Source organism: Protopterus annectens, chromosome 13.part0, assembly GCF_019279795.1.
Source record: "Protopterus annectens isolate FY-2018-M chromosome 13.part0, PAN1.0, whole genome shotgun sequence".
NCBI lineage: Eukaryota > Metazoa > Chordata > Ceratodontiformes > Protopteridae > Protopterus > Protopterus annectens.
In genome coordinates, this window is record NC_056747.1 from 1,157,482,009 (window position 1) to 1,157,506,510 (window position 24,502).

Genomic DNA, 24,502 nt, shown 5'->3' on the forward strand with positions numbered 1-24,502 from the left:
GGGCTTATGTATATTTTTATTTTACATTTAACTTGTAGGTGGACTGCTCCAAGGACACTTTCTAGCCATAGCCCAGGCAAAACATGGCAAATGTAAGACAAAAAAATAGTGAATCAACAATTCACTTGCAAACTGAAGTTCACAAAACACAGATGCCAACATTTTTGAGTAGAGCAATTTAAATATGAATCCAATCCATACTTGAACAGCAATTCATTACAGCATAGTAAAGGAAAATATCATGGGTTTTGGAATTAGAGAGTAGAATCTAGCATTTTCAAAAACTCAGACATATGGTCTTGACTATATAAATTTCAAGTTTCTGAAAACAAATCAACTGATAGGGATCCATATATATCTATCTATAGAGAGATAGCTAGATAGATAGATATATAGATAGATAGATAGATAGATAGATAGATAGATAGATAGATATGCATACATACATGCATGCATATGTGTGTAGATATATATATATATATATATATATATATATATATATATATAGACATATATATATATATATATATATATATATATATATATATATATATACACACACACACACACACACACACACACACACACACACACACACACACACACACACACACACACACAAATACACATGGGAGCTTTTAATTTTGTTGAAACTGTGATTTTGTTGATCCATACTGAATTTCTGTCTATGAATATAATCATCAGGAAGATAAGACACAAAATATTGCAAGCATAAAACTATAAACTCAGTTATTCACAAAATAGACATTCATGGGTAATGAAACTCCCCAAAAGTTGTTGAAACTGTGATCGACTCACAGTTCTCAAGGTAGGGGAATATGATATGTCTCCAATATTGCACAATCACAGAGTTAATATATAATTAACAGGGGGTGTGGGGATGCACCTGCAAATAAAACAATATTTGTTTTCTTTTCTTTTTTTTTTTAAAGTTTTAACTTTGAATGCATCAAGGTACGTTTGCGTTGTTAAAGTTTTGTAGTTGACAATTTGAATGTCAAAATTTGGGTCTTTTGATTAAATTTAGTGTATGTATGTATGTATGTCTATATATAAATATACAAAAAATATTGTATGTATGTCTCTGTGAATGGTATGATTTTAAAGGGGAATTACTTTAGATGTGAAAAACTGAAGTCGTTCCTTCATACTCTCTCCTAGGTATGTAAGGCACTTAATGCAACAACATGATATTAAACAGATCAAGGTTAAGCAATAAATTCTCAAGCAACACAAAGTACACAGATGTTTAACACTTTATTTGAAAATGGAACATTTTTTGTGTTTGTGGGAGGTACAATCTATGCAGGGATGTATCACCCACATTTCCCTTAATATTATAATATTACAATGACCCCCAAGGAGAGAGTAACACATTTCAATTCACAGTGTACCAAATAAAAAAAAAACAAGAACAATACTCTCCAGGTACTGGCCAAAAACTTTAACTGTAGTTTACAATCAACTGCTCAAGCTTGTTTTTTTTTTTTTCTCTCTCTATTTTCTCTTTGCTTAAATGCTGTTGGCCCAACCAATTTGCACATAATGTCTATGGTTGCTGATTACTGTAGTAACGTACTTTGCTGTTCCTTGAAACAGTACTGTTAAGCCAGCGCTGAGACTGATGGGAAGTGAAGAAAGATATTCTTTTCAGATTTTAAGAATGAGCAGTTTCTCCAAGTTGGACTGACCTTGAAGACAGTATAACATGCTCATTTGGAATACAAATTTCCATTCTCCTTGCATATGTATGCTTAGAACAAATATTTACTCAAATTAACAGGCTCCATGTAGAAAAACATGAGTTATTGTGTTTAAGACTTGTATATTTTCAGGTAAGATTGCACACCCTTCTACAAAATCGTGTCATGAAAACAAAAAGCAATGGGAAACATCTTCAAATAGTCAGGTCTGCATTATTTATTACACTAACGGAGTTTAATTAATTAGGAAATGTAGTCAGCATTACATCTGGGCAGCCACGGTGGTGCAGCGGTTAGCATTGCCACCTCACAGCAAGAGGTTCTCCGGTTCGATTCTCGGCTGGGGTGCCTTCTGTGTGGAGTCTGCATGTCCTCCATGTGATCGCATGTGTTTCCTCTGGGTGCTCCGGTTTCCTCCCACATCCCAAGGACATGCTATAGGTGGATTGGACACTCTAAATTGGCCCTAGGTGTGAGTGTGTGCATGTGTGTGCCTTCTGTGGAAGGTTGGGCGCCGGGCTGGCAGTTCGACACTGTAAAACTCCACTGCCAATCATGAGCAGACAGGTGATCCACTGTGGCGACCCCTAACCGGGAAAAGCTGAAAGAAGAAGAAGAAGAAAAAGAAGAAGTCAGCATTACATTTGAAAACTACATATTTGTACATATTGCACACCTTTGCATCCCATCACACATGGAATCATTCCCTCAGTTTTTATCTTACATCCTGAAATCATGTTTTACTCCCTGCATTCTGTACATCTTCTCTCTCTCTCTCCCTCTGTCTCCTTCACAGCCAAGCAGTCTCCCCTCACATAAAACAGGTGTCACAGTGGTGCAGTGGTTAATGTTGTCTCCTCATAGCAAGAGGTTTTCCTGTTAGATTATTGGCTGGGGTGCCTTCTGTGTGGAATCTGCATGTCCTCCCTGCATTTATGTGGCTTTCCTCCAGGTAGTCCTGTTTCCTTCCACATGCTTTTGGAGCATTTCTCTCTGGGCCTCTGCTGAAAATAGGCTGTGTCCTGTTCTAGTCATACTTTCCCCATCAACAAATGTTAAATAAAATAAAATAAATAACAAATATCCAGGTAGCTCTCCACAGGATGAGTGTCCCACTGCTTAAAAGTATAAATCCAAATAATCCAACACATACCTCTCAACCTGGAAACATCAAAAATCTGGACAAGGCCCATAAAATATAGGTACAAATTTGTACACTGATTAACATAAAATTTGCATTTATAATTACGTAACCCCACCTACTCCAGTGGAATTGTGGGATACCAATTTTCAAACACAAACTGAAGAACAGACAACCAAAATATGGCACCAGAGTCCCCCTGCAGTCATTCCAATGTCCCATTACCTGGCTATTTCACCCCATTTACCATAAATACTAATGTGCATACTATTTTACTTCTATAATGATTATTTGGATTTTATTTTTACATTTTATAGCACAATGCACAAAGACTAATAGACATCTGCTAAACAAAGCAATACCATCTCAAAATGAAAACAGACTTAGCATTAAAACTTCTCTGCCCTTGAAACTCACATTCATTGAAACAGCATTGAAACCCACACCACATCCAAAGAAAATGCATCTGGACTGTGGTGGTAAATAAAGATTACTTTTGGGCTGTTTTCAAATCATAGACCCCTTACACACAAAACAAGAAACCTACACGTGTTCTTCGATACATCTTCCTGACTTTATTAAATTATATTCCTTGTATAACACAGCACACTTGTTAGACTTAAGTGCATTTTAAATTTATTGTTTGAACATTTTTCCAGTAGGCAATGAAACAAAATGCATGAACCAATAATGACAAAACTGCCCAAATCAGAACATTTCCATCATTATATATATATATATACTGTAGTGTAAGCCATGGGCATCTTGCATAGCTTCTCGAACTAATTTTCAATTTTAGTTTTTTGCTTGACTTGCTCTGATTTGTGTTATCAGACCAACTTAACAGCTGTAAATGCACAACAAAATAAACTAGGCAAACTGCATGTTTTAAGACTTCCAATTTTTAGTCCAAGTATTGACAGACCCTCTCCTACATTCCTCCTGAAGCATCAAAACTATCACTGTAATCTAGGTGCTGTTAAGTGGCCACTCTTGCTTCTCCACAGTCTGCAGTGGAAAATACGTTTTATCTTGAATGCTGGAAAATGTTCTGTAATTGTTTAAAAATATTTTTTCTTATAATGCAGTATAGAACATAATAATTATGACTTTCTGTACCTGAATTTGGGTTAATAATATTTTTTGCTCTTTCCACTGAAGCAGAAATGCCCATGTGCATGGCATTTCCTCACTTCTGTTCCATCTGTAGCTACACCCTTGACTTGTTACACCCACCCCCTTTAAAAGTACAACAACACAGTACAGTATTGGCAATGCATCTACATACTGAGGGAGTTGAACCCACAGCCTTCTGCATCAAAAGTAAGTATTTAACCTGCTATGCTATTAACAATGCAAGCAGACTCAGCATAAGCAACACTAAACTTCTCTTCCCCTGAAGTTCTCAGGTCCTTGTAAAATCCACTCGACACTCAACTGTATCTCTCAAATTTGCAGCACAAGAAATCTGGAAAAAGCCAAAATTTATTGGGGGGACAAAAGCTCAAAAACCAGGGACACATTTTAAACATTGCTTGTATAATTTTGGAAAGTTGCTGGAATAAACGGTTGTGATTTCACTGCCAAGTCTTGAACCCAGGACTCTGTGCACTACAGTCAGAGCAACATGCCACTATGCCAAATCAGCAGTGTCTGCAGTAATAGAAAGACTGAAACTTAAATGGCTATCATTTAGTGAATTCAGTTCTCACTTCTCACCATAGCTCTCAACCTCTTCGCACAAAGAACTGGACAAAGCCAAAACTGAGGGAATACAACCATACTGATCTTATAAACTTAGAAAATTGCTAGAATAAAAGGTTTGGTTTTACCATTTCTTTTCTGAACTTGTAAACTCAGCAGAAAAAAACCTGGACAAAGCCAATAATGGGGGAATACAGTCATACTGATCGTAATTGCTAGAATAAAAGGTTTGGTGTTACCATTTCTTTTCTGAAGAATATGAAGTCTGAAATTCAAATGCCTGTCATTATTCAGAAAAAACCTGGACAAAGCCAATAATGGGGGAATACAGCCATACTGATCTTAATTGCTAGAATAAAAGGTTTGGTGTCATCATTTCTTTTCTGAAGAATATGAAGTCTGAAATTGAAATGTCTGTCATTATTTAGTGAATGCAATCCTTCAGTGAAATCCAGGAAACCACAGATTTTATGAGAAAAGAAGGTGGGTAGGGATTTTGTCTTTTGTCACCTGTACCCAAGGTACAAGGTTAGAGCCTGAGTACCTCACACACACACACATACACACACACACACACACACACACACACACACACACACACACACACACACTGCTCTCATTCAGAAACTGCAAGTGTCTGTACACACACACCTCTCTCCCTACCTTCATATGACTCATTCTGCTGGACATGCACGCATATTGAGCTGAATGAGCTTCAGCTCAATTCCGACAGGCTGGCAGGCTGCTGACGTCATTGCGCATGTGATGACATCAGCTCAAAAATCCAGGAAATAAAATTTTAAAATAAAGTGCCAGGAAAATTTGGAAATGAAGGGGTGCTACTTAGGAATCATGGCACCTCATTATTTGGACCCCAAAACTTGGCAAAAAAATTCAGTATGGTTGGGAGGTATGACAATACACAGAATAGCAGTGAGGCAGCCAGGCAGTATACGAATCATAAGACTTTTATTACATAAAATAAAAAACGGTAAGCGCTTTTGCTGTGAGCTTCTTCATACCAGTTAAAGCATCTTAATCAAACACAGACATTTAAATATAATTAATCAAACAACATAATTCAGAGAATCAGTTTCAAATGTAAGTCCAAAATTTAAAGGCATATACCATCCTTACATAAACTTGCCTCTATCATTGTAGCTAGGCTTTCATAAAATAGCAGCTTTTAACTACAAACTTAACTCCTTAAGTTAAAGTGTCTGCAAATGCAACATCAGCATTTTGAGGTATGTTTGGCAAGGAAAATCATTCTTGGGGGCCTGTGCATCCTTAAAATGCCCACCTATGGAGCTTTATACCCAGATTTACTTACTAAATGTAAGCAATTGAACATAGAGGTAAGCACCAAGTATTTGGCTCCGCTTATTGACTTTTTCAAACCTGAGGAAGATAAATTAAGAGAGTCTATCAGAGAACAGCGAAAGCTTATATCTGATAAGTATTCAGGGCCAGTTATTGATCAGTTAATGGAGAGTTTGTTGGATGGGACTATTGTGTATGAAAGGAAAGTGTTACAACAAAAGAAGGTCAAAATAGACAGATACCAATGACTTTAAAAGGGGACAAGTTTTCACATAGTCGAGAAATCAAAGAGAGAATAGACATTATGAACATGATGGTAGTCATAGCAACTCTCACACAGAGAGAACAGCTATCTTAGTGTGTGATAATGTTTTAGAATCTGACAATGCCTCCCATAGGGCTGCAGTGAATGTTATCCAGCAAGAGAATGAGATAGGGGGAAGTAGTTCCACCAATACTGAGGGGACTTCTCTTATCTCCTCAGCATCTCATATGAGTACTAAAGCTATGCCTATAGGTGTGTCCGAAATACAGTATGGGAAGGATGTGAGACCAAAGATCTTAAATACACTTTATACATCAGTTACAGGAGAACTGTCTAGTTCTTAATGCCGGCTCATATACACATTTCCCTTTACCCATCAGTGGGGAGACAGGGGCCAGGAGAACTCTATCTATGAGTTGGGGGTGCCAGAAGCACAAATTATTCATGGAGAGACAGTTGAATCAGTCCCTTGAGAAAATGTGGAACCACCTGGGGACTCATTAGTATGGAATATATCTCAATGCAGTTTAACTGCAGATGAAATATCAGAGCAATGGTCTCAGTTTCATTCCTACTAAGCACAGTGACATTACAGATACAATGATGGAAGTTAAAATGTTTAGTAGAAATGTTATGTTAAAATTAGAGTTTGGAAATACTATGAATAATTCTGATCACGTGTTTAGTAAACCTAGTTTATATTTACCGAATGCTCATTCACTTGTTGAAGCATTTAATAAACTTGTTGAGGATGACTTATATAAGTTTTATGATGATAAAAGAAATGGGAATGTATCTAGAAATCTCAAGTATAATCTGAAACTTAATGAACGTAGAGCTTTGAAACCGCTAAGAATGATGACACCATAATCACCAAACCAGCCAATAAAGGTGGTCCTATAGTCATAATGGATAGGGATGATTACTCTCCATCTATGAAGCTGATGCTGAGTGATGTCACATACTATTCTGTTGTTAACATTGAATATGTGCATGCAATGGAAATTAGACTTCTGAATATGTTGAAGGATAGTTTGAAAAGTGAATTGATTGACTCTGAAATGTTTAAGTTTTTAAAATGTGATTACCCTCTCATCCCTACCATACAAGGATGGGCAAAAATACATAAGAATGGGGTGAAACCGCCTATGAGACCCATAGTGGCCGGTGCATGGAATTGTTTTTATTATATGTAAAGAGGTACTTACGTCCTGTTCTAGACTTAAATAAGTTTATTTTCAGAGATATCAAACAGTTTTGGACGATTTATATGGCATTATAAATGCATTACCCATGGATACAGAATTCCATTTTGTTACACTAGATATGCAGTCATTATTTACCATAATTCCAAATGCATTAGGAGTAGCTTCAGTACAAGAATATCTCATCAGACAGAGTGATTATAATAGTACACAGATAGACCTTATATATCTGTTTTTAGAGACAATTCTGGAGAATAATTTATTTCTTTTTGATGACACTATTCACTTACAGAAAGATGGCTTAGCTATTGGCACCTCGTGCGCCAATAGCTATGACATGTTTTTAGCTTTGTGGGAGGAGAATACACTTTTTCAGATGGAGTCTTGCATGAGGCATGTTCCCTTTTATCGATGTTTTGTTGATGACGTCTTTTTGATATGGACAGGTGATACAACGAGCTTGAACAATTTTGTCCAGCAACTGAATGGTGCTACTGATTACCTTAGGTTTACGATGGTGTCCTCTAAAACTAGGATTGAATACTTGGATGTTTATGTTGAGAGACTGAGTAATGAATTGGTCATCATGGGGGTGTATAGAAAGAGCTGCTATAGGAACCACCTACTTCATAGACATAGCATGCATCCCCAATAACATTTTTAGGAACATAATTAAAGGACAGGGCATGAAGGTTTCCAGACTCAATGCATCGGGTGAAGGCTTTCAGTCTGAATTATTGGACTTAAAGAAAAAATTTACTGATAGAGGATATAGGACCAATGAGATTGAGAAGGGGCTCTCAGATTTATACAGCTTAAAGGGAAGTAGAGCTCCCCCATACTATGCACCCACTCAAGATCATGATACCCACATTACAAATAATGATGGAATGAGAGGTATGAAGATACCCATGTTCTTTACCAGTGACAGTAATGATATTTTGGACATTATCAGGAGAAAATGGGAGATTTTAACAGTGGACCCAGTAGTTAAAAGAAATTGTGGGAGTTGAACCAAGGGTTAGATTTAAGAATAAACATAACTTGAAGAGGTTAATTTGCTAACCAACAAACAAGTCGGATCGATCCTTAGAGGTTAGACCCTACACTTATCCATGTGTTAAGCGCCGGTTCTGCTGTTTTTTAATAGTCGTGGGAGTTTTAAGCTTCCAGACACTGACCAGAATTTTAATTTCAACATCTCTGCCTTCTGTGAAACATCACATGTGGTTTATTTAGCTGAGTGTATTCTTTGTCACTCATTCTATGTAGGAAAAATGGATAGAGCGCTGAAAGACAGAATAAGGGAAAACCTATATAGTGCTAGAATATGTTCTAGTAACAGTGCCCTATCCAAGTATACCTTATTGCAAGGGAATGATCATACATTTAAGTTTATGGTGATAAATATTAATGTACCTAGCCTATGAGAAGGTGACATTAGAAACATGACAGAAGGCAGAGAGGTAAAGTGGATACTCAGACTGAGAGCAGACAGGGGTAGAGGCCTCAATGAGAGGGCATCCCTAAAACCTACACTTAAATCTGGGAGACTGAGAAGTATACAGACATGATTAAGGATTAGTCTCACTTTGTTTAATAGTATGTATTTTTTAAAAAAAAATTTTCAGAGGTCATCATATCTTATGTTTAGATATATTTATTGCTAGGTGCTTTTATTTATGTGAAGATCTTATTATACACATTTTTAACATTTATAGAAGGCTGTTTTATAATAAGTTTGTAGTTAAAATGTGCTATTTTATTACAGCCTAGCTACAATGATAGAAGCAAGTTTATGTAAGGATGGTATATTCCGTTAAATGATGGACTTATATTTGAAACTATTGGCTGACTAATTATATTTAAATGTCTTTGTTTGATTAAGATGCTTTTACTGGTTTGAAGAAGCTCACAGCGAAAGCGCTTACCATTTTTTATTTTATGTAATAAACGTTTTATGGTTCATATACTGCCTGACTGCCTCATTGCTATTCTGTGTGTTGGATTATTTGAAAATTTGAAAATAAAATAAATTCCTACCTGATCCCTTACCTGCTCTGGCACATTATGGCCCCAGTCTTTTAGGTGTCATTCGCTTTGTCCTAAACTACCCCACAATCATCTCAAAACCAACCATTATTAGACACATTGCACACACTGCCTCAAAATCTGAGACAGTCTTTTGTACCATCATTTGCTACAACCCACCAGAAATACTTAATTACATTGCAATTTTATATCAGCCACTTTTTCAAGCCAGCTCTCAGATCCCTCCCCCTTATTACACAACAATTCCCACTCTTCCAGGACTCTCACATCCCTCCCCCATGTTACACAACATTTTCTACTCTTCCAGGACTCTCACATCCCTCCACCACATTACACAACAATTCCGCATGCTTGTTATACATGGTAACTGCACGTAGCATTACACAACAATTCCATGCTCTTGTTATACACAATAACAGCATGTAGTGTTACACAACAATTCCATGCTCTTGTTATACAATAACTGCATACGTAGCAGACACTACCTTGGCCAAGGATCGCACTATTGGGCTTTCCATGATTCCCTTCAAGAAGATCAGGTCCAGGTCATTAGCACCATTGGCATTTGGAAGGTCATTCAAGTTGTCAAGGACCTGCTGCATTGCTGTAGGGGAAAATGAAAAATTACTTAGAAAATGTTATTGTATGACAGTATTGAACAGAGAGACAAGTGCTCAGATCTAGTAAGCTACATTTCAGTTTGAGATACTATGTGATTTCTAACATTTATCTCATCATTGCTTCAAAAACAGAGACCTAATTGGAATATATAGGAATGGTAGTCTGCAGGTGTATTCCCATCATGCATCAGTCCAGAGTTACAGGCTCATGAAAAATGAGTGGGTCTTCTAGAGTCATAAAAAGACAGCACTAGTAATTGCTGCTAAAGAAAGTTTAACATTCTGTTGGCTACACAGACTCAGGAATACACGTAGTTCGAAAAGTACGGTACCTCCTAGAGATTTAGATTTATTCAGGAACCAGCAGGAAGGTATATCCTTCAACAGCTCTATGTACCCTGTGCTATAGCACAAAATAAGTATTATCCAAGGCTCAAGTGGTAAGGCAACCCTCGACAGCTGCAAATACTCTTCAGTACTAACAAGGGATCAGTGATAAGTTCTTTGAATAAGGGCTTAAAGGTAAGAAATACTTCTAACAGCTGCACATACTCCTCAGTATTATCAATGGAAAAATGGTAAGTACTTCTAATAAGGACTCAAAGGTAAGTACTTCTAACAGCGTTACGTACTCCTCAGTAGTAACAAATATTCAGTGGTAAGCTCTTTTAACTGCTGTACATACTCGTTACTAACAAGATCTTAGAGGTAAGTACTTCTAACAGCTGTACATAGTCAGTACCAGCAAGGTCTCACAGCTGTACATAGTCAATACTAACAAGGTCACAGTGATAATTACTTATAACAGTTCTACATACTCAGTACGAACAAGGTATCAATGGTAAGTAATTCTAACAGCTGTACATACTCAGTACTAACAAGGTCTCAGAGGTAAGTACTTCTAACAGCTGGACATAGTCAGTACTAACAAGGTCACAGTGATAAGTACTTCTAACAGCTGGACATAGTACTAACAATGTCTCAGTGGTAAGTAATTCTAACAGCTGTACATACTCAGTACTAACAAGGTCTCAGAGGTAAGTACTTCTAAAAGCTGGACATAGTCAGTACTAACAAGGTCACAGTGATAAGTACTTCTAACAGCTGGACATACTCAGTACTAACAAGGTCTCAGTGGTAAGTAATTCTAACAGCTGTACATACTCAGTACTATACAGCTGGACATAGTCAGTACTAACAAGGTCACAGTGATAAGTACTTATAACAGCTGGACATACTCAGTACTAATAAGGTCTCAGTGGTAAGTAATTCTAACAGCTGTACATACTCAGTACTAACAAGGTCTCAGAGGTAAGTATTTCTAACAGCTGGACATAGTCAGTACTAACAAGGTCTCACTGGTAAGTACTTATAACAGCTGGACATACTCAGTACTAACAAGGTCTCAGTGGTAAACATGTCTAACATACTAACAAGGTCTCAAGAGTTAAGCCCTTCTACATATACACAGCACTGCTCAGGAATTTAGCAGTAAGGTACATTCCCCTACGCTTACTTAGTACTGTACAAAAGCTCCAACAGAAAGCTGCACTGCCACATAAACGCACATGACAAGTACTTTCCAGGACAAAAGGTGCAGTGCCAGACAAACGCACAGGACTAGTACTTCGCAGGAGTGCAGCAGTAAGACATAATGTGCCATAGCTCAAAGTATTTAGTAATTTACAGTGCTCCAAAACAAAGGCACATTTCCACACAATTTTCCAGCAGTAAAGACATAACGTTAGAGAGCTGCATGCAATTCAGACTACTCATAGCTTAAGCAATATGGTTTAATTTGATATGGTATTATATACACAATATCTAGAGGTGTAAAGTGTAGAAACGTCTCTACATAGTTATATTCTTTAAGCAAACTCCTGGCATACCACACAACTGTCCACATTTTTGTCTCATAGTTTTGCTTTGTTTCTCAACAAAACTGTGGCTGTCTGGCAAATCATTGTCAATTCATTGAGGATTGAAGTCAGAAAATAATGACATACACTTGAGATTCAGACGTCATACCCCTCAGAAAATCCATGCTAATACAAAACCTGTTGTTCTATCAACATTCTAAGTTTCTAAGAGCAATATTTAAAAATTATTCCTATTTATTGGGCATTTTCCCCCCATTATTTAAGACTTTTTCCAGATTTCCTGCTCTAAAAGGTTGAAAGGTATGATTATAGGTCTCTAGAAGTATGATGCATCTCCTTTAGCAGTACATAGTAAATAGTCCAACACTGCTGCACATACGCAGTGCCGCTCAGGAACATATCAGTAATAATGCATACTCTCACCAAGCTGTATATGCACAGTAAAATACAGGTGCCCAATACACACTTGCAAGGCTGATTATGCTATGTTCTAGTACTATGAAGTATCCCAGCTAAAAAAAAAAAAATAGCCCCCCCCCCCCCCAGAGTAGAACATAACACAGTGCATATATAAAATGTGCTTCACAGTTCTGCTATTTATACTAATTATCATTCATACTCAATAGTTAGCAAAGTCAGAAGAAAGAACAACCAATGGCTGTAAAAAAAAATGTTAAATAGTTAAGACCACTGGATGCAAAGTCCCTTTTCAAGTCCAGTTAAATGATTTGCTCAGAGTCACACAGAAGACAAATGGACACTGTGGGAATCAAACCAATGACTGTTGCAGGAGAGGTGTATATGGCTAGGCATCTTATGGTCCCCATGATCACTGAATATCATTATTCCTAGTTTCCATCAGAGTTTCCCATTCATGTAACAGGACATGACTGAATTATTCATCTGTGTTTACAACACTTGCCAGGTGTCACTTTTTTTCATGGCTGCGAGACCACAGAGTTAGCATATTTATAAAGCAGGCAAGTAGCATTAACCAATCAGATTGTTAGCTGCTTATATATCATATCTTTCTACCACAGTGGTGAAAATTAGTGCAGACCACCTAGACCTCCTACTTATAGAGCCCTAAAAACATCAAAGTCTTAACTAGTACCATTCTGAAAGGCTATTTAATAAGGAAAAACTATCAAACACAAACATACTCCAAAAACAGAAAACAAACCAGTACATCAATAAAATACCAAACACCAGAAACATACCTGAACTCATAACTCATACACATTAACAAATATGCATAAACTAATGAAATGAAGAAAAACAAAACTAAAAGAAAAAATCAGTAGAATGATGCAAATGAATCACATTTTACAGTAATAAAATAAAAAACTCAAATGTAGGTATAATAACTGATTATAAACAGTAAGGGGTATCTGAAAAGGTAGAAAAAAAAGCATACCTTCTCATGAAAGTGAAATCACAAACTGGAGAAAGAGAGGAAATAATGTAAAGTTGGAAGGGACAATCAAGGAATTACATGAAGAAAAGACCTGCAGTCCCTAGAGTAAAACAGAGCAAAAACCAATGTCTCTCACCTACAAGTCAGATTTTAAAGACACACACACACACACACACACATATCTATCTATCTATATATATATATATATATATATATATATATATATATATATATGTATCGACCCCCCACACACACAGTAGAACATGAGCTGCTCCAATAGCATAACAGGATAAAGCTCTGATCACAACCCAGCGGACACAGTTCAATTAGCAGCTCGAGTGACTGATGGATGGAGTAGCAGGGAAGGGATGAGCATGCCTGTCTTGGATGGGAGGGCACTTGTTGATACGTCCCCTAAGGGGAGGCATGTTCCAAAGAGGACAGTTGCCCTCTGACACAACCAACAAGCATGGGGAGTAAGGAATGGAAGTGGGTAGGGCATGAAAAAAAATACTAGATGGAAGCACAGAGAAAATGATCCCCCAGGACACCATCAGGAACTACAACCAGCCCAAGCAATACTGGAGCCCATCCAGGCAGGGTGGGAGAGGACTGGTAGACCAGGTGTGGACATGGAGCACTGTAGGCCGGGTAGATAAGGTCTGAGGCGACCAAAGAAAATTATAGAAAGCTTCTGGTAGGTGTTCTTTGATCTAAAAGGTGAAATTGAAGACAGAGTACAAAAAAGTAAAACACTGCATAAATACAAATGCATACACATGCACATTGTTTATTAGAAGGGAAACAGTCTGTTGTAGAGGGAGCTGCACTTAAAGCTTGCCTGCTTCCTATGGCATTGCTGAATATTTGCTTTCAAATAAAAGTAGAGGGGCAACATTTTAATTTTATTTAAGTTGTGCAATATATTCATTATAAGAAATCCCTGTGACTGTTTGCAAACCTTATGCTAGCTGTTTAGTATTCTACTTTTAGCTTCAGCAGTTCCACAGTTTCTTGTTAGTCACACTGCATCTTGTGTGGGCTCGTGTAGTTTGATCACACTGCATCTTGTGTGGGCTCGTGTGGTTTGACCACACTGCATCATGTGTGGGCTCGTGTGGTTTGATCACACTGCATCATGTGGGCTTGTGTGGTTTGATCACACTGCATCTTGTGTGGGCTCATGTTGTTTGATCCCACTGCATCATGTGTGGGCTCGTGTGGTTTCATCACACTGCATCATGTGTGGGCTTGTGTGGTTTCATCACACTGCATCTTGTGTGGGCTCGTGTGGTTTGATCACACTGCATCTTGTGTGGGCTCGAGTGGTTTGATTCTTTGGTCAAGGCTTTCTAATTCATTTGCTTGAAATGTTTTCTCTGTGGCTGTGTTGGAACAGTTTCTCTGTGGGGGTGGTTAAGGAGAGTTTTTGGAGTACCACAATAAAAGCATTCAAAGTGCTATGAATGTGTATTTTGGAGTTGAAATTGTAAACTCAGTAAACCTGGCAAGGACTGCCTGAAATTGCTGGACTATGAGAATTAAGCAAACAAGGCAAGTCCCAAAAATCAAAATTATTTTAATTTTCTTTGTTTATTTACTTATCCTTCCATACTTTTTTGTATGTCTGCACACATTGACTGTACTGATAGCATTTAATTTAGTCTTATTATAACCTGGTTGTCAGTTTGTTTAATGTTCAGTCTGTAAAGTACATAGATAAAAAGCACTAAATTTGCTTGACAGCACAACTGCTCACTTAGTGGTCTATTTAATTGTTCCCTGTAGCCTCTGCCAAGCAACACTTTTGCAATAGCACCTAGCCACAACCCTCTTCTCAGGTTGGCTAGGCCAGCACTGCTCATTAACTCACATTATTTTCCAACATTTTGGTGTGTTGTCTGAACTCATGTCGCTAAAGATTCCTTCAGGGTTTCATCCTTTTCTGCAATGGAGAAAGCTACCTGGTAAGAGATTAAGTCCATCAGATGAGATGTTAAACTGAAGTCCCATCTGCTTGAGTCAGTGGTAGCTCAGGTGGATGTAAAAGTTCTCATGGCACCTAACAGAAACAGGAAGGAGTTACCCGAAGCTGTAGCCAAATTTCCCCTAGAAATACAAATACCATCTCAGGTCTCCTCTGAAACAGGAACCTGTCCTAGTAGAACTCACTCTGTTAACAAAGGCTAAATAAAAATAAATAAATAAAATTAATAAATCAAGACCATTAAGAGAGTCAACAGGTTTTATCCAAGAGGCAATCACCTTTCAGTAGCAGAAAAGCAAAACATACAGGAGAATGACAGGACAAAATCTGAAGTCAGAGTAGCCAGTTTAGAGGCAATGTATGGAAACATTTATTTATACAGAAGACATGAAATGCATGACACAGTATTCCTTAGATAATCATAGAACAGCAAGAAAAACATAATTTAACAAAGCATACGACAGACATTTTTTAACTGCAGGAGTTAAGAAATAGGCTGTTGCTTATTAATTGGGATTTGCAGCTTCTCCAACTAATTGGTTAATAAACAACATGACAGGGTCAAGTACTAGGTAGTATCTGCAGAGGCTAATGTTTCTATATATCATACACTCACAACTGCAGATGCTCAATACCGCTCAGAGCTACAACATTTAGACAAGCTTGGACCCAACTGCACCGACAGTACTACCCAAGATGGAAAGAGGAATGCATAATTTGCTACATCTACACTTGCTCAGTACTCCCCAGTGTTCCAGAATAACATGCAGTGTTCCCATACCTCATAGCTGTACACAGCTAGTACCATCCCAGTCATCAAACAGTAAGAAATGCTCACACCAGCTGTTGACACTTGCCACTGCCCAAGTTCCAAAAGCAAGACATTCTCCTCCAAAGCTACACATACTTCACACTGGACAGGACTGCAGTAGTAAGGCATGTGACCCTGGACTATACATCATTAGTGCTTTCAGGGCTCCAGCAGTAGGGCATGTGACCCTGGACTATACATCATTAGTGCTTTCAGGGCTCCCGTAGTAGGGCATGTGACCCTGGACTGTTCATCATTAGTGCTTTTAGGGCTCCAGTAGTTGGGCATGTGACCCTGGTCTATACATCATTAGTGCTTTCAGGGCTCCAGCAGTAGGGCATGTGACCCTGGACTATACATCATTAGTGCTTTCAGGGCTCCAGTAGTAGGGCATGTGACCCCTTGACTGTACATCATTAGTGCTCTCAGGTCTCCAGCAGTAGGGCATGTGACCCTGGACTATACATCATTAGTGCTTTCAGGGCTCCAGTAGTAGGGCATGTGACCCTGGACTATACATCATTAGTGCTTTCATGGCTCCAGTAGTAGTGCATGTGACCATGGACTATACATCATTAGTGCTATTCAGGCCTCCAGTAGTAGGGCATGTGACCCTGACCTATACATCACTAGTGCTTGCAGGGCTGCAGTAGCAGGGCATGTGGCCCTGACCTATACATCACTAGTGCTTTCAGGGCTCCAGTAGTAGGGCATGTAACTGTGGACTATACATCATTAGTGCTACTCAGGGCTCCAGTAGTAGGGCATGTGACCCTGGACTGTACATCATTAGTGCTTTCAGGGCTCCAGTAGTAGGGCATGTGACCCTGACGTATACATCACTAGTGCTTTCAGGGCTGCAGTAGTAGTGCATGACACTTCACTCTCACCCTTCCCCACCTTTTCTCAATGTATATGTTTATACTGGGTACTGCTGAAGCACCTGTAAGTACAGCATATCACTAATATATTTACATGCTCAGTTAGGACTGGAAATGCCTCAAAGTATATTCCCACACAATACTACTACTAGTTTTCTACCATGTGGTACAAAATGGTAGCGAGATCATCTGACAACGAGGATAAATTAAGATTCTGTTACTAATGGATAGCCTTTCCACATCTCCCATAACTATGAAATCCAGACACTGGCAGACTTTTGTCATTGTTGTTTCTATCAAAGGTGAGAAAAGTTTTATTGAAGAAGATCCTCTTCCACGTAACTGTTTAAAACACCGAGGTATGTCTCTTTAGCAAATGTTGCATTCACAACAGTATCTCATGAATGTGCAAGAGGAGCCATTCCGAAACTGTGTGGCCGATACAGAATAGTGTGTCAGAGAAGGACACTGTAGCAGTTCAGAAATGTATACCCAAAACAAACTAGGATAGCAAATGCAGGTATCCCCTTCCAAAACAAATGTTCAACTCTAATCTGCACTGGATATGCTTAGACTTAGTTGCAGTCTTTTCTGTATTTATGACAGCATGACATTCATAGGAAGTAGCTTTTCATGCCACAGTGTGACATTCACATGAAGGTGCATTTCACGTTACAGCATGACGTTCATATGATGTTGTATTTTATCCTTTATGTTACAGCATGACAGTCATGTGAAGCTACTTTTAATTTATGTTACAGCATGACATTCATGTGAAGCTGCATTTCATTATGTCACAGCATGACATTCATATATAGCTGTATTTTATTATGTTACAGCATGACAATCGTGTGAAGCTACTTTTAATTTATGTTACAGCATGACATTCATATGAAGCTACATTTGTGTCACAGTATAACAATCACTTGAAGCTACAAATTATGTCGGATCATGACATTCATATGACATCGCAGTTTATGTCACATCATGACATTCATGTGCAAAAGCTGCATTTCATTTATGTCACAGCGTGACATTCATGTGAAGCTGCATTTCATTTATGTCACAGCGTGACATTCATGTGAAGCTGCATTTCATTTGCTGTGTCACAGCATGGCATTAACTGGAAGCTGCATTTCATTTGTCTATTGAATGTTTATCCAGTTATAGTCAGTGATGCTGCATTAAAGTGAATTACTGTCATGGCAAGATAACTAACCTAAGGGCAGTTCCAAAATGCAGAAGATCTATGGATAAGGCTTAGTAAGGTCTGCTGTGAGTGGTACTATAGTTTACTCTCCTACACAGCACTGACACGTGTTGCCTGGGACATGATTCCCAGTTCTGGTACATCTAGCAGTGTAGCTCATGGGATTAACATTAGGAGCCATTAATGAGCCCCAGTCTGTAGTCCTGGATTTAATTCCCTCAGTCTTCAACTGATTACTATGACTCAAGTCAAGCTGCTTAACTAGAGTGTGCTCCCGAAGGGCTTATTGAGTTAACCTGATGAATAAAATTAAAAGGGAGAACATAAATCACCCCTAAGGTATTATTTAAACACAGGTGTCAGCAGTAGCCATCTGAGGTCAGCTTTATGATGGGATGGGGTGGTTAGGAGGCACTCCATATGAAACTGTTTTTTTTACAACTGGCACAAGGTGTGTTTTCAGCCAGTCTCATTCTGTGAATCTGGTGGTCAGAAGCACTGCTTCCTAGCAGACCACACTACATGCAGAATTTGTCTCCCTTGTGTGTGTTTTTTTACTGCACGGTGCGCAATAAGTGATGGAAAAAAAATAAACAGCAACAGAAGACTAATCCCCAAGGATAAACCACAATTGTCAAGAAATCACTGGGCTTCGTCAAACACATGAGGATTATATGCATAATGAGACACTCACTGCCAGGCAAAAGCCTGGAATCCTCTGACATCAGGAATAAATTCATCAACAGGAAGAACACACACACACACACACACACACACACACACACACACAATAAGCAGTATCAGCACATCTTCTTGGAGACCGTAGAATACTGAACCTTCCTTTAGTGATACTATGCACCATTCTGTGACTGCAGTCGTTGAATATTAATTTGCATGCGTCTTTGTTTAATGAATTGGGGACTACAGTTTGTACAGACCACTGCACATACTTATATATACTTCTGCAAGCTAAAGACGAGTCCTTTTCAGTACTTTGTACTTTAAGATCCTGAAGCAGCACAGAAGAAAATTAGATTACAGCAAACATTAATGATTACTGCAGTTATTGAGATGTCTGAAAACAGAAAAAAAGGAAACTGAGCACCATTAAGCATTGTGCACAGGCTGTTGGTTTGTTTTGGAAAAGAGTGGGCACACGTTAAGGTTGCCCACTGTGTTTTTTTTAATATATGATCCAAAGAAGTCAAGTGGTATCTCTTGCTATACAAGGATGAAAGGCACAAAATCCTAATATAACAATTTTGCTGTAGAAATGACATGCCAAACCTGGTTAATAAAAATATTAATTTTTATGATACATATAAATATAAACACAGCAGAAATCCATATAAACATACCTGTCGCCAACAGAATTGTACAAGTACTACTACTCTCCCAGGCTATTTCAGTGCATTTAAACACAAAAGCATGTAAATCAGAAAACAATGGCAGCAATTAGTTTGCTGTCTGCCTTGCAGCAGAAGTGAGGTCTGTTGTTTCTCTCGTCCATACCTAACACACTCCACTCTGACATTTACAAGCACCAACACTCAGATAATGAGCTCTGAGTCACCATTTGAAGGCCCAACTAGAGTCAACATTTTAAATGCCAATAGGGAGCTTGTTTCAGCCTTTAGAAGTTGTATACTGAAATCCTCTCACACTAGCTTCCTTTATGGCTCTTGAAAGTTGACAAAAAGAGTATTTACAGGATCAAAGATTACGTATCTGCTCATGACAGAAATATGACCATGTCTATCAAGCAGCCATGACATGTGCTAAATAAAATACTACAAATAAGCTGCATATAGCATTGCTTTACTGAAGTTTGTTGGTGACACCAGAGCAAATGACGGCAAAGAGGAGTTTGCAACTGCACTTTCAAAGTGTTTCAGAAAAGACTTCTGGCTATCCAAAGTGTGAAGGCTGGAGGAAGATGGGCGAAGGCTGCCAGTCTAGTCAAATAGAATTGGTGAAAGAGCCAGTAAGTGGGAAAGACAAAATGCCAACAGTGGGTTGTCTTGAGACAACCGGGGCATGGAACTACCATTATGCAGATGTCCTGAGAGGGAAGGATTTGGATGAGGCAGTCCCATGTACTTATGCAGCTATACACAGTGAGGCTAGGAGACAAGTATGTGGGTCTGGTAGCCTGGGAGGAGACCCAGACAGACTGCATACTTGCAGCTAGGACTGCTGAGGTGGTTACTTCAGGGAGTGAACTGCTCTGTAGCAGTGAGACTGAAGGTGAGCCACAGCTGCTTGAGGGCACTGATTGTCCCTTGGACAGAGTGACTGCAAAGGTAGAGGTGAGTAGTAGTACCCAGGCTGACAGTGAGTCACCACTGTCAGAGGATGCCAGACTTCCTGTGGAAGGGGAGCTGGGAAGGGTTACAAGGAGAGAATTGAGACAGGCGCAGCTCTCAGACCTTACATTGCAAGGCCTGAGGCAGGTAGCTAGGGAGGCAGCTGATTCTCAAGGGAAGGGGGAATCTGTATACTGGGACAAAGGGTTACTATACAGAGAGTGGACCCCTGAGGGAGGGCTAGAAGGTGAGAGAGTACAGCAGTTGGTAGTACCTAGAGCTTACCATCTGGCGCTTAGCCCATGATATTCCCTTTGCAGGTCATATGGGCATAAAACGTACAAAGAGACATATTATGCAAAACTTTTACTGGCCTGGAATTTCCAGAGATGTAACAGGGTACTGCAGGACCTGTGAGCAGTGCCAAAAGGAAGGCAAGGCAGGAGACAAGGTGAGAGCTCCTTTGATGCCTTTGCCTGTGATTGAGGAGCCATTTCAGAGCGTAGCTATGGAAACTGTGGGTCCTCCGAGTACCCCAAGTTCCACAGGGAAAAATTATATTCTAGTGATTGTAGATTATGCTACACAATAACCTGAGGCAGTGGCTTTGTCCAACATTGAGGCCGAGAAGGTGGCAAATGCTTTGCTAGAGGTTTTCAGCAGGGTAGGTTTCCCAAAGGAAATGCTGTCTGACAGAGGTGCCCATTTTATGTCAGACCTGCTGGCTTGTCTGTGGATGTCCTGTGGGGTGAAGTACATGAAGACCACCCCCTACCATCCCCAGATTAATGATCTTGTTGAGAGGTTAAACTCTACAATCAAGTCCATGCTAGAGGCATTTGCAGATCAGTTTAAGAGGGAGTGGGACAAATATTTTCCCCATCTGTTTGCTTACAGAGAGGTTCCCCAGGAATCCACAAGTTTTTCACCCTTTGAGTTGCTGTATGGGCATAGGATGAGGGGACCTCTAGATTTAATTTGAGATGAGTGGGAAGGTAAGTGTGAGTCTCACAAGGAGTCTGTTGTGGCATATGTCCTGAACCTCAGGATAAGGCTCTGGGAACTCATGGGCTTGGCCCAGGAGAACCTGGCAGAAGCCCAACAACAGAAAAAGATGTGGTATGACAGAAATGCTCAAGCTAGAGAGTATGCTGTAGGGCAGCAGGTGATGGTTCTCATTCCTGTCCGACACAATGAGATGCAAGCAGCTTGGGAAGGACCCTACAAGGGGGTAAGAAAGGTAAGTGATGTTAACTACACGGTGAAAGTGCTAGGCAGATGGCAGGGGCATAAATTGTACCATGTTAACATGATGAAACCTTACCATGATAGGGAAGCCCTTGTGCTGAGCATTTGCAGTGGATTGCAGGAGGAGTCTGAGAGAGATCTTGTGATTATCTCCTCAGTGAGGCTCTAGCTGACACCTCAGTGGAAGGGGTAGCAATGTCCCAGCAGCTATCTCCTACCCAGGTTCGAGAAATCCGAGCAGTGTTGCAGAAGTTTGGGGGCGTGTTCACCGGGAAATCAGGGAACACCCACCTGGTGTAGCACCAGGTGGATACAGGACCCCAAAGGCCTATCAGGCGGGCACCTTATAGGGTGCCTGAGAGAGTCAAACAGACTCTGAGGGAAGAGGTACAGGATATGTTGGAACTAGGGGTGATTCAGGAGTACAACAGTCCCTGGGCCTCCCCAGTGGTACTGGTGCCAAAGAAGGATGGCAGCACCAGGTTCTGTGTGGATTACAGAAAATGAAATAGTCACACAAAGGCAGATGCTTACCCCATGCCTAGGACAGATGAGGCCCTAGAGCAGCTGGGTGGGGCTAAGTATCTTACAACCATTGATCTTAACAAGGGTTACTGGCAGGTGCCTTTGACTCCCAGTGCTAGAGAGAAGTCAGCCTTTGTGACTCCTTTTGGCTTGTATGAATTCACAAAGATGCCCTTTGGGATGAAGAATGCCCCGGCAACTTTCCAGAGACTGGTAGATCATATCTTAGCAGGAGGGTTTGCCCTTGCTTACATGGATGATATTGTTATCTACAGCCATTCCTGGCAAGAGCACATTCAGCATGTCAGGGAGGTGCTGGGCAGACTACAGAGGGCAAGGTTGACCATTAAGCTGAGCAAATGTCAGGTAGTTATGGCAGAGATCTCCTACCTAGGACATAGAGTGTGGAATGGTAAGATAAGGCCAGAACCTGCCAAAGTAGAAGCTATTCAGGCCTTGGCCTGCACCTGTTATCAAAAAGCAGGTGAGGGCATTCTTAGGGACAGCAGGGTACTACAGAAAGTTAATTCCCAATTATAGTACCATAGCTGCTCCCCTCACAGACGTGACAAGGAAGAACAGGCCAGATAAGGTAGTGTGGGCCCCAGCATGTGAGCAGGCATTTCAGAAGCTTAAGGAAGCTTTGGGAGGACACCTGCGTTAGCCAGTTCAGACTATAGCAAATAATTTGTTGTGCAGGTGGATTCTTCAAACTATGGGGTGGGAGCTGAACTTGGCCAGATTTCTTCAGAGGGAGAAGAGCAGCCAGTGGTTTATCTCAGGTGTAGGCTCCAACCCAGAGAGGAATGCTATGCAGCGGTAGAAAAAGAATGTCTAGCCATAGTGTGGGCACTACAAAAACTTCAGCCTTATCTGTATGGAAGAAAATTCACTGTGATGACTGATCACAACCCTCTAACATGGTTAAACAGAGCCAGTCAGCAAAATGCCAAGTTGCTAAGATGGAGCCTAGGGTTGCAAGCATATGATATATGTCAGTGCAGCACCGCAGTGGGAGTAGCAATGCCAATGCAGATGGGGCCTCAAGACAGGGAATGGGGTGAGGTACCCCCAGATAGACCTGATACTCTCAAGTGATGTTCTCAAGGGGCACTTGAAAAACTTGCTTGAGTTCCCCAGGTGGAAGAGATGTGAAGATTGGAGGAAGATGGGCAAAGGCTGCCAGCCTAGTCAAATAGAATTTGATACATAATTCTATCAACAGTCTGGACTGAAATATGTGCAGATGGTATTCTATCTGATCAGACTGTCTCTGGAAGCAGTCACTAGGAGCTGGTCATCTATGCAATGAAACATGTTGGTATCTTACAGCCTCCAGTGTAAGCCACTACTACCACTGATATATTTTTTGGGAATATCCCCAGGTTTAGGCAAGATCAAAAGTGAAGTTGCAAAACTGATTCTGACTGAATGAATAGCCAGTATCCAGAAGAAGATCTTGTGACTGCTTGCCTATCTTTATTTTATGTGCATATATGCTTCTTGATGGTTTAAACAGCATATCCAGTTTCTGTGGAATAAACGCAGAAAAATGAGAGAAATGTAGCCATGTGAAAGGTCTCTTCAGGGCAAACATATTTAAGCTGTACAAATCTAGAACAGGTGTAATTTTCAAAATCTTATAGGTCATGAAATATTTTCTAGTTATGTTTTTGAGGACTTCTTGCATGTCCTTTCTTTTCTACGATAACAAAAATGAGTGAAGACGGAAAGAAAAAAAAGCAATAACCTAATAACCCAGTCATGCTCTGTGATGGACATGATACTGATACCCGGTCATGGTCTGTGATGGACATGATACTGATATCTGGTCATGCTCTGTGAAGGACACGATACTGATACCCAGTCACGCTCTGTGAAGGACATGATACTGATACCAAGTCACGCTCTGTGAAGGACATGATACTAATACCCAGTTATGCTCTGTGAAGGACACGATACTGATACCCAGTCATGCTCTGTGATGGACATGGTACTAATACCCAGTTATGCTCTGTGAAGGACACGATACTGATACCCAGTCATGCTCTGTGATGGACATGGTACTAATACCCAGTCATGCTCTGTGAAGGACACAGAACTGATACCCAGTTATGCAATGTGTTGGACATGATACTAATACCCAGTCATGCTCTGTGATGGACATGATACTGATACCCAGTCACTCTCTGTGAAGGACATG

At 39.8% G+C, this 24,502-nt stretch overlaps 1 protein-coding gene across 2 annotated transcripts in view; it reads right to left on the bottom strand.

Annotated features, from left to right (window-relative positions):
* The window catches only part of MPP2 (MAGUK p55 scaffold protein 2), a 1,397,885-nt gene that overhangs the window by 789,351 nt on the left and 584,032 nt on the right, over nt 1-24,502 (bottom strand). For both annotated transcript variants that reach the window (XM_044055155.1, XM_044055154.1), the window contains one exon: nt 9,900-10,018. In XM_044055155.1, the coding sequence (XP_043911090.1) occupies nt 9,900-10,018 (119 nt within the window). The remainder of the gene's footprint in view (nt 1-9,899; nt 10,019-24,502) is intronic.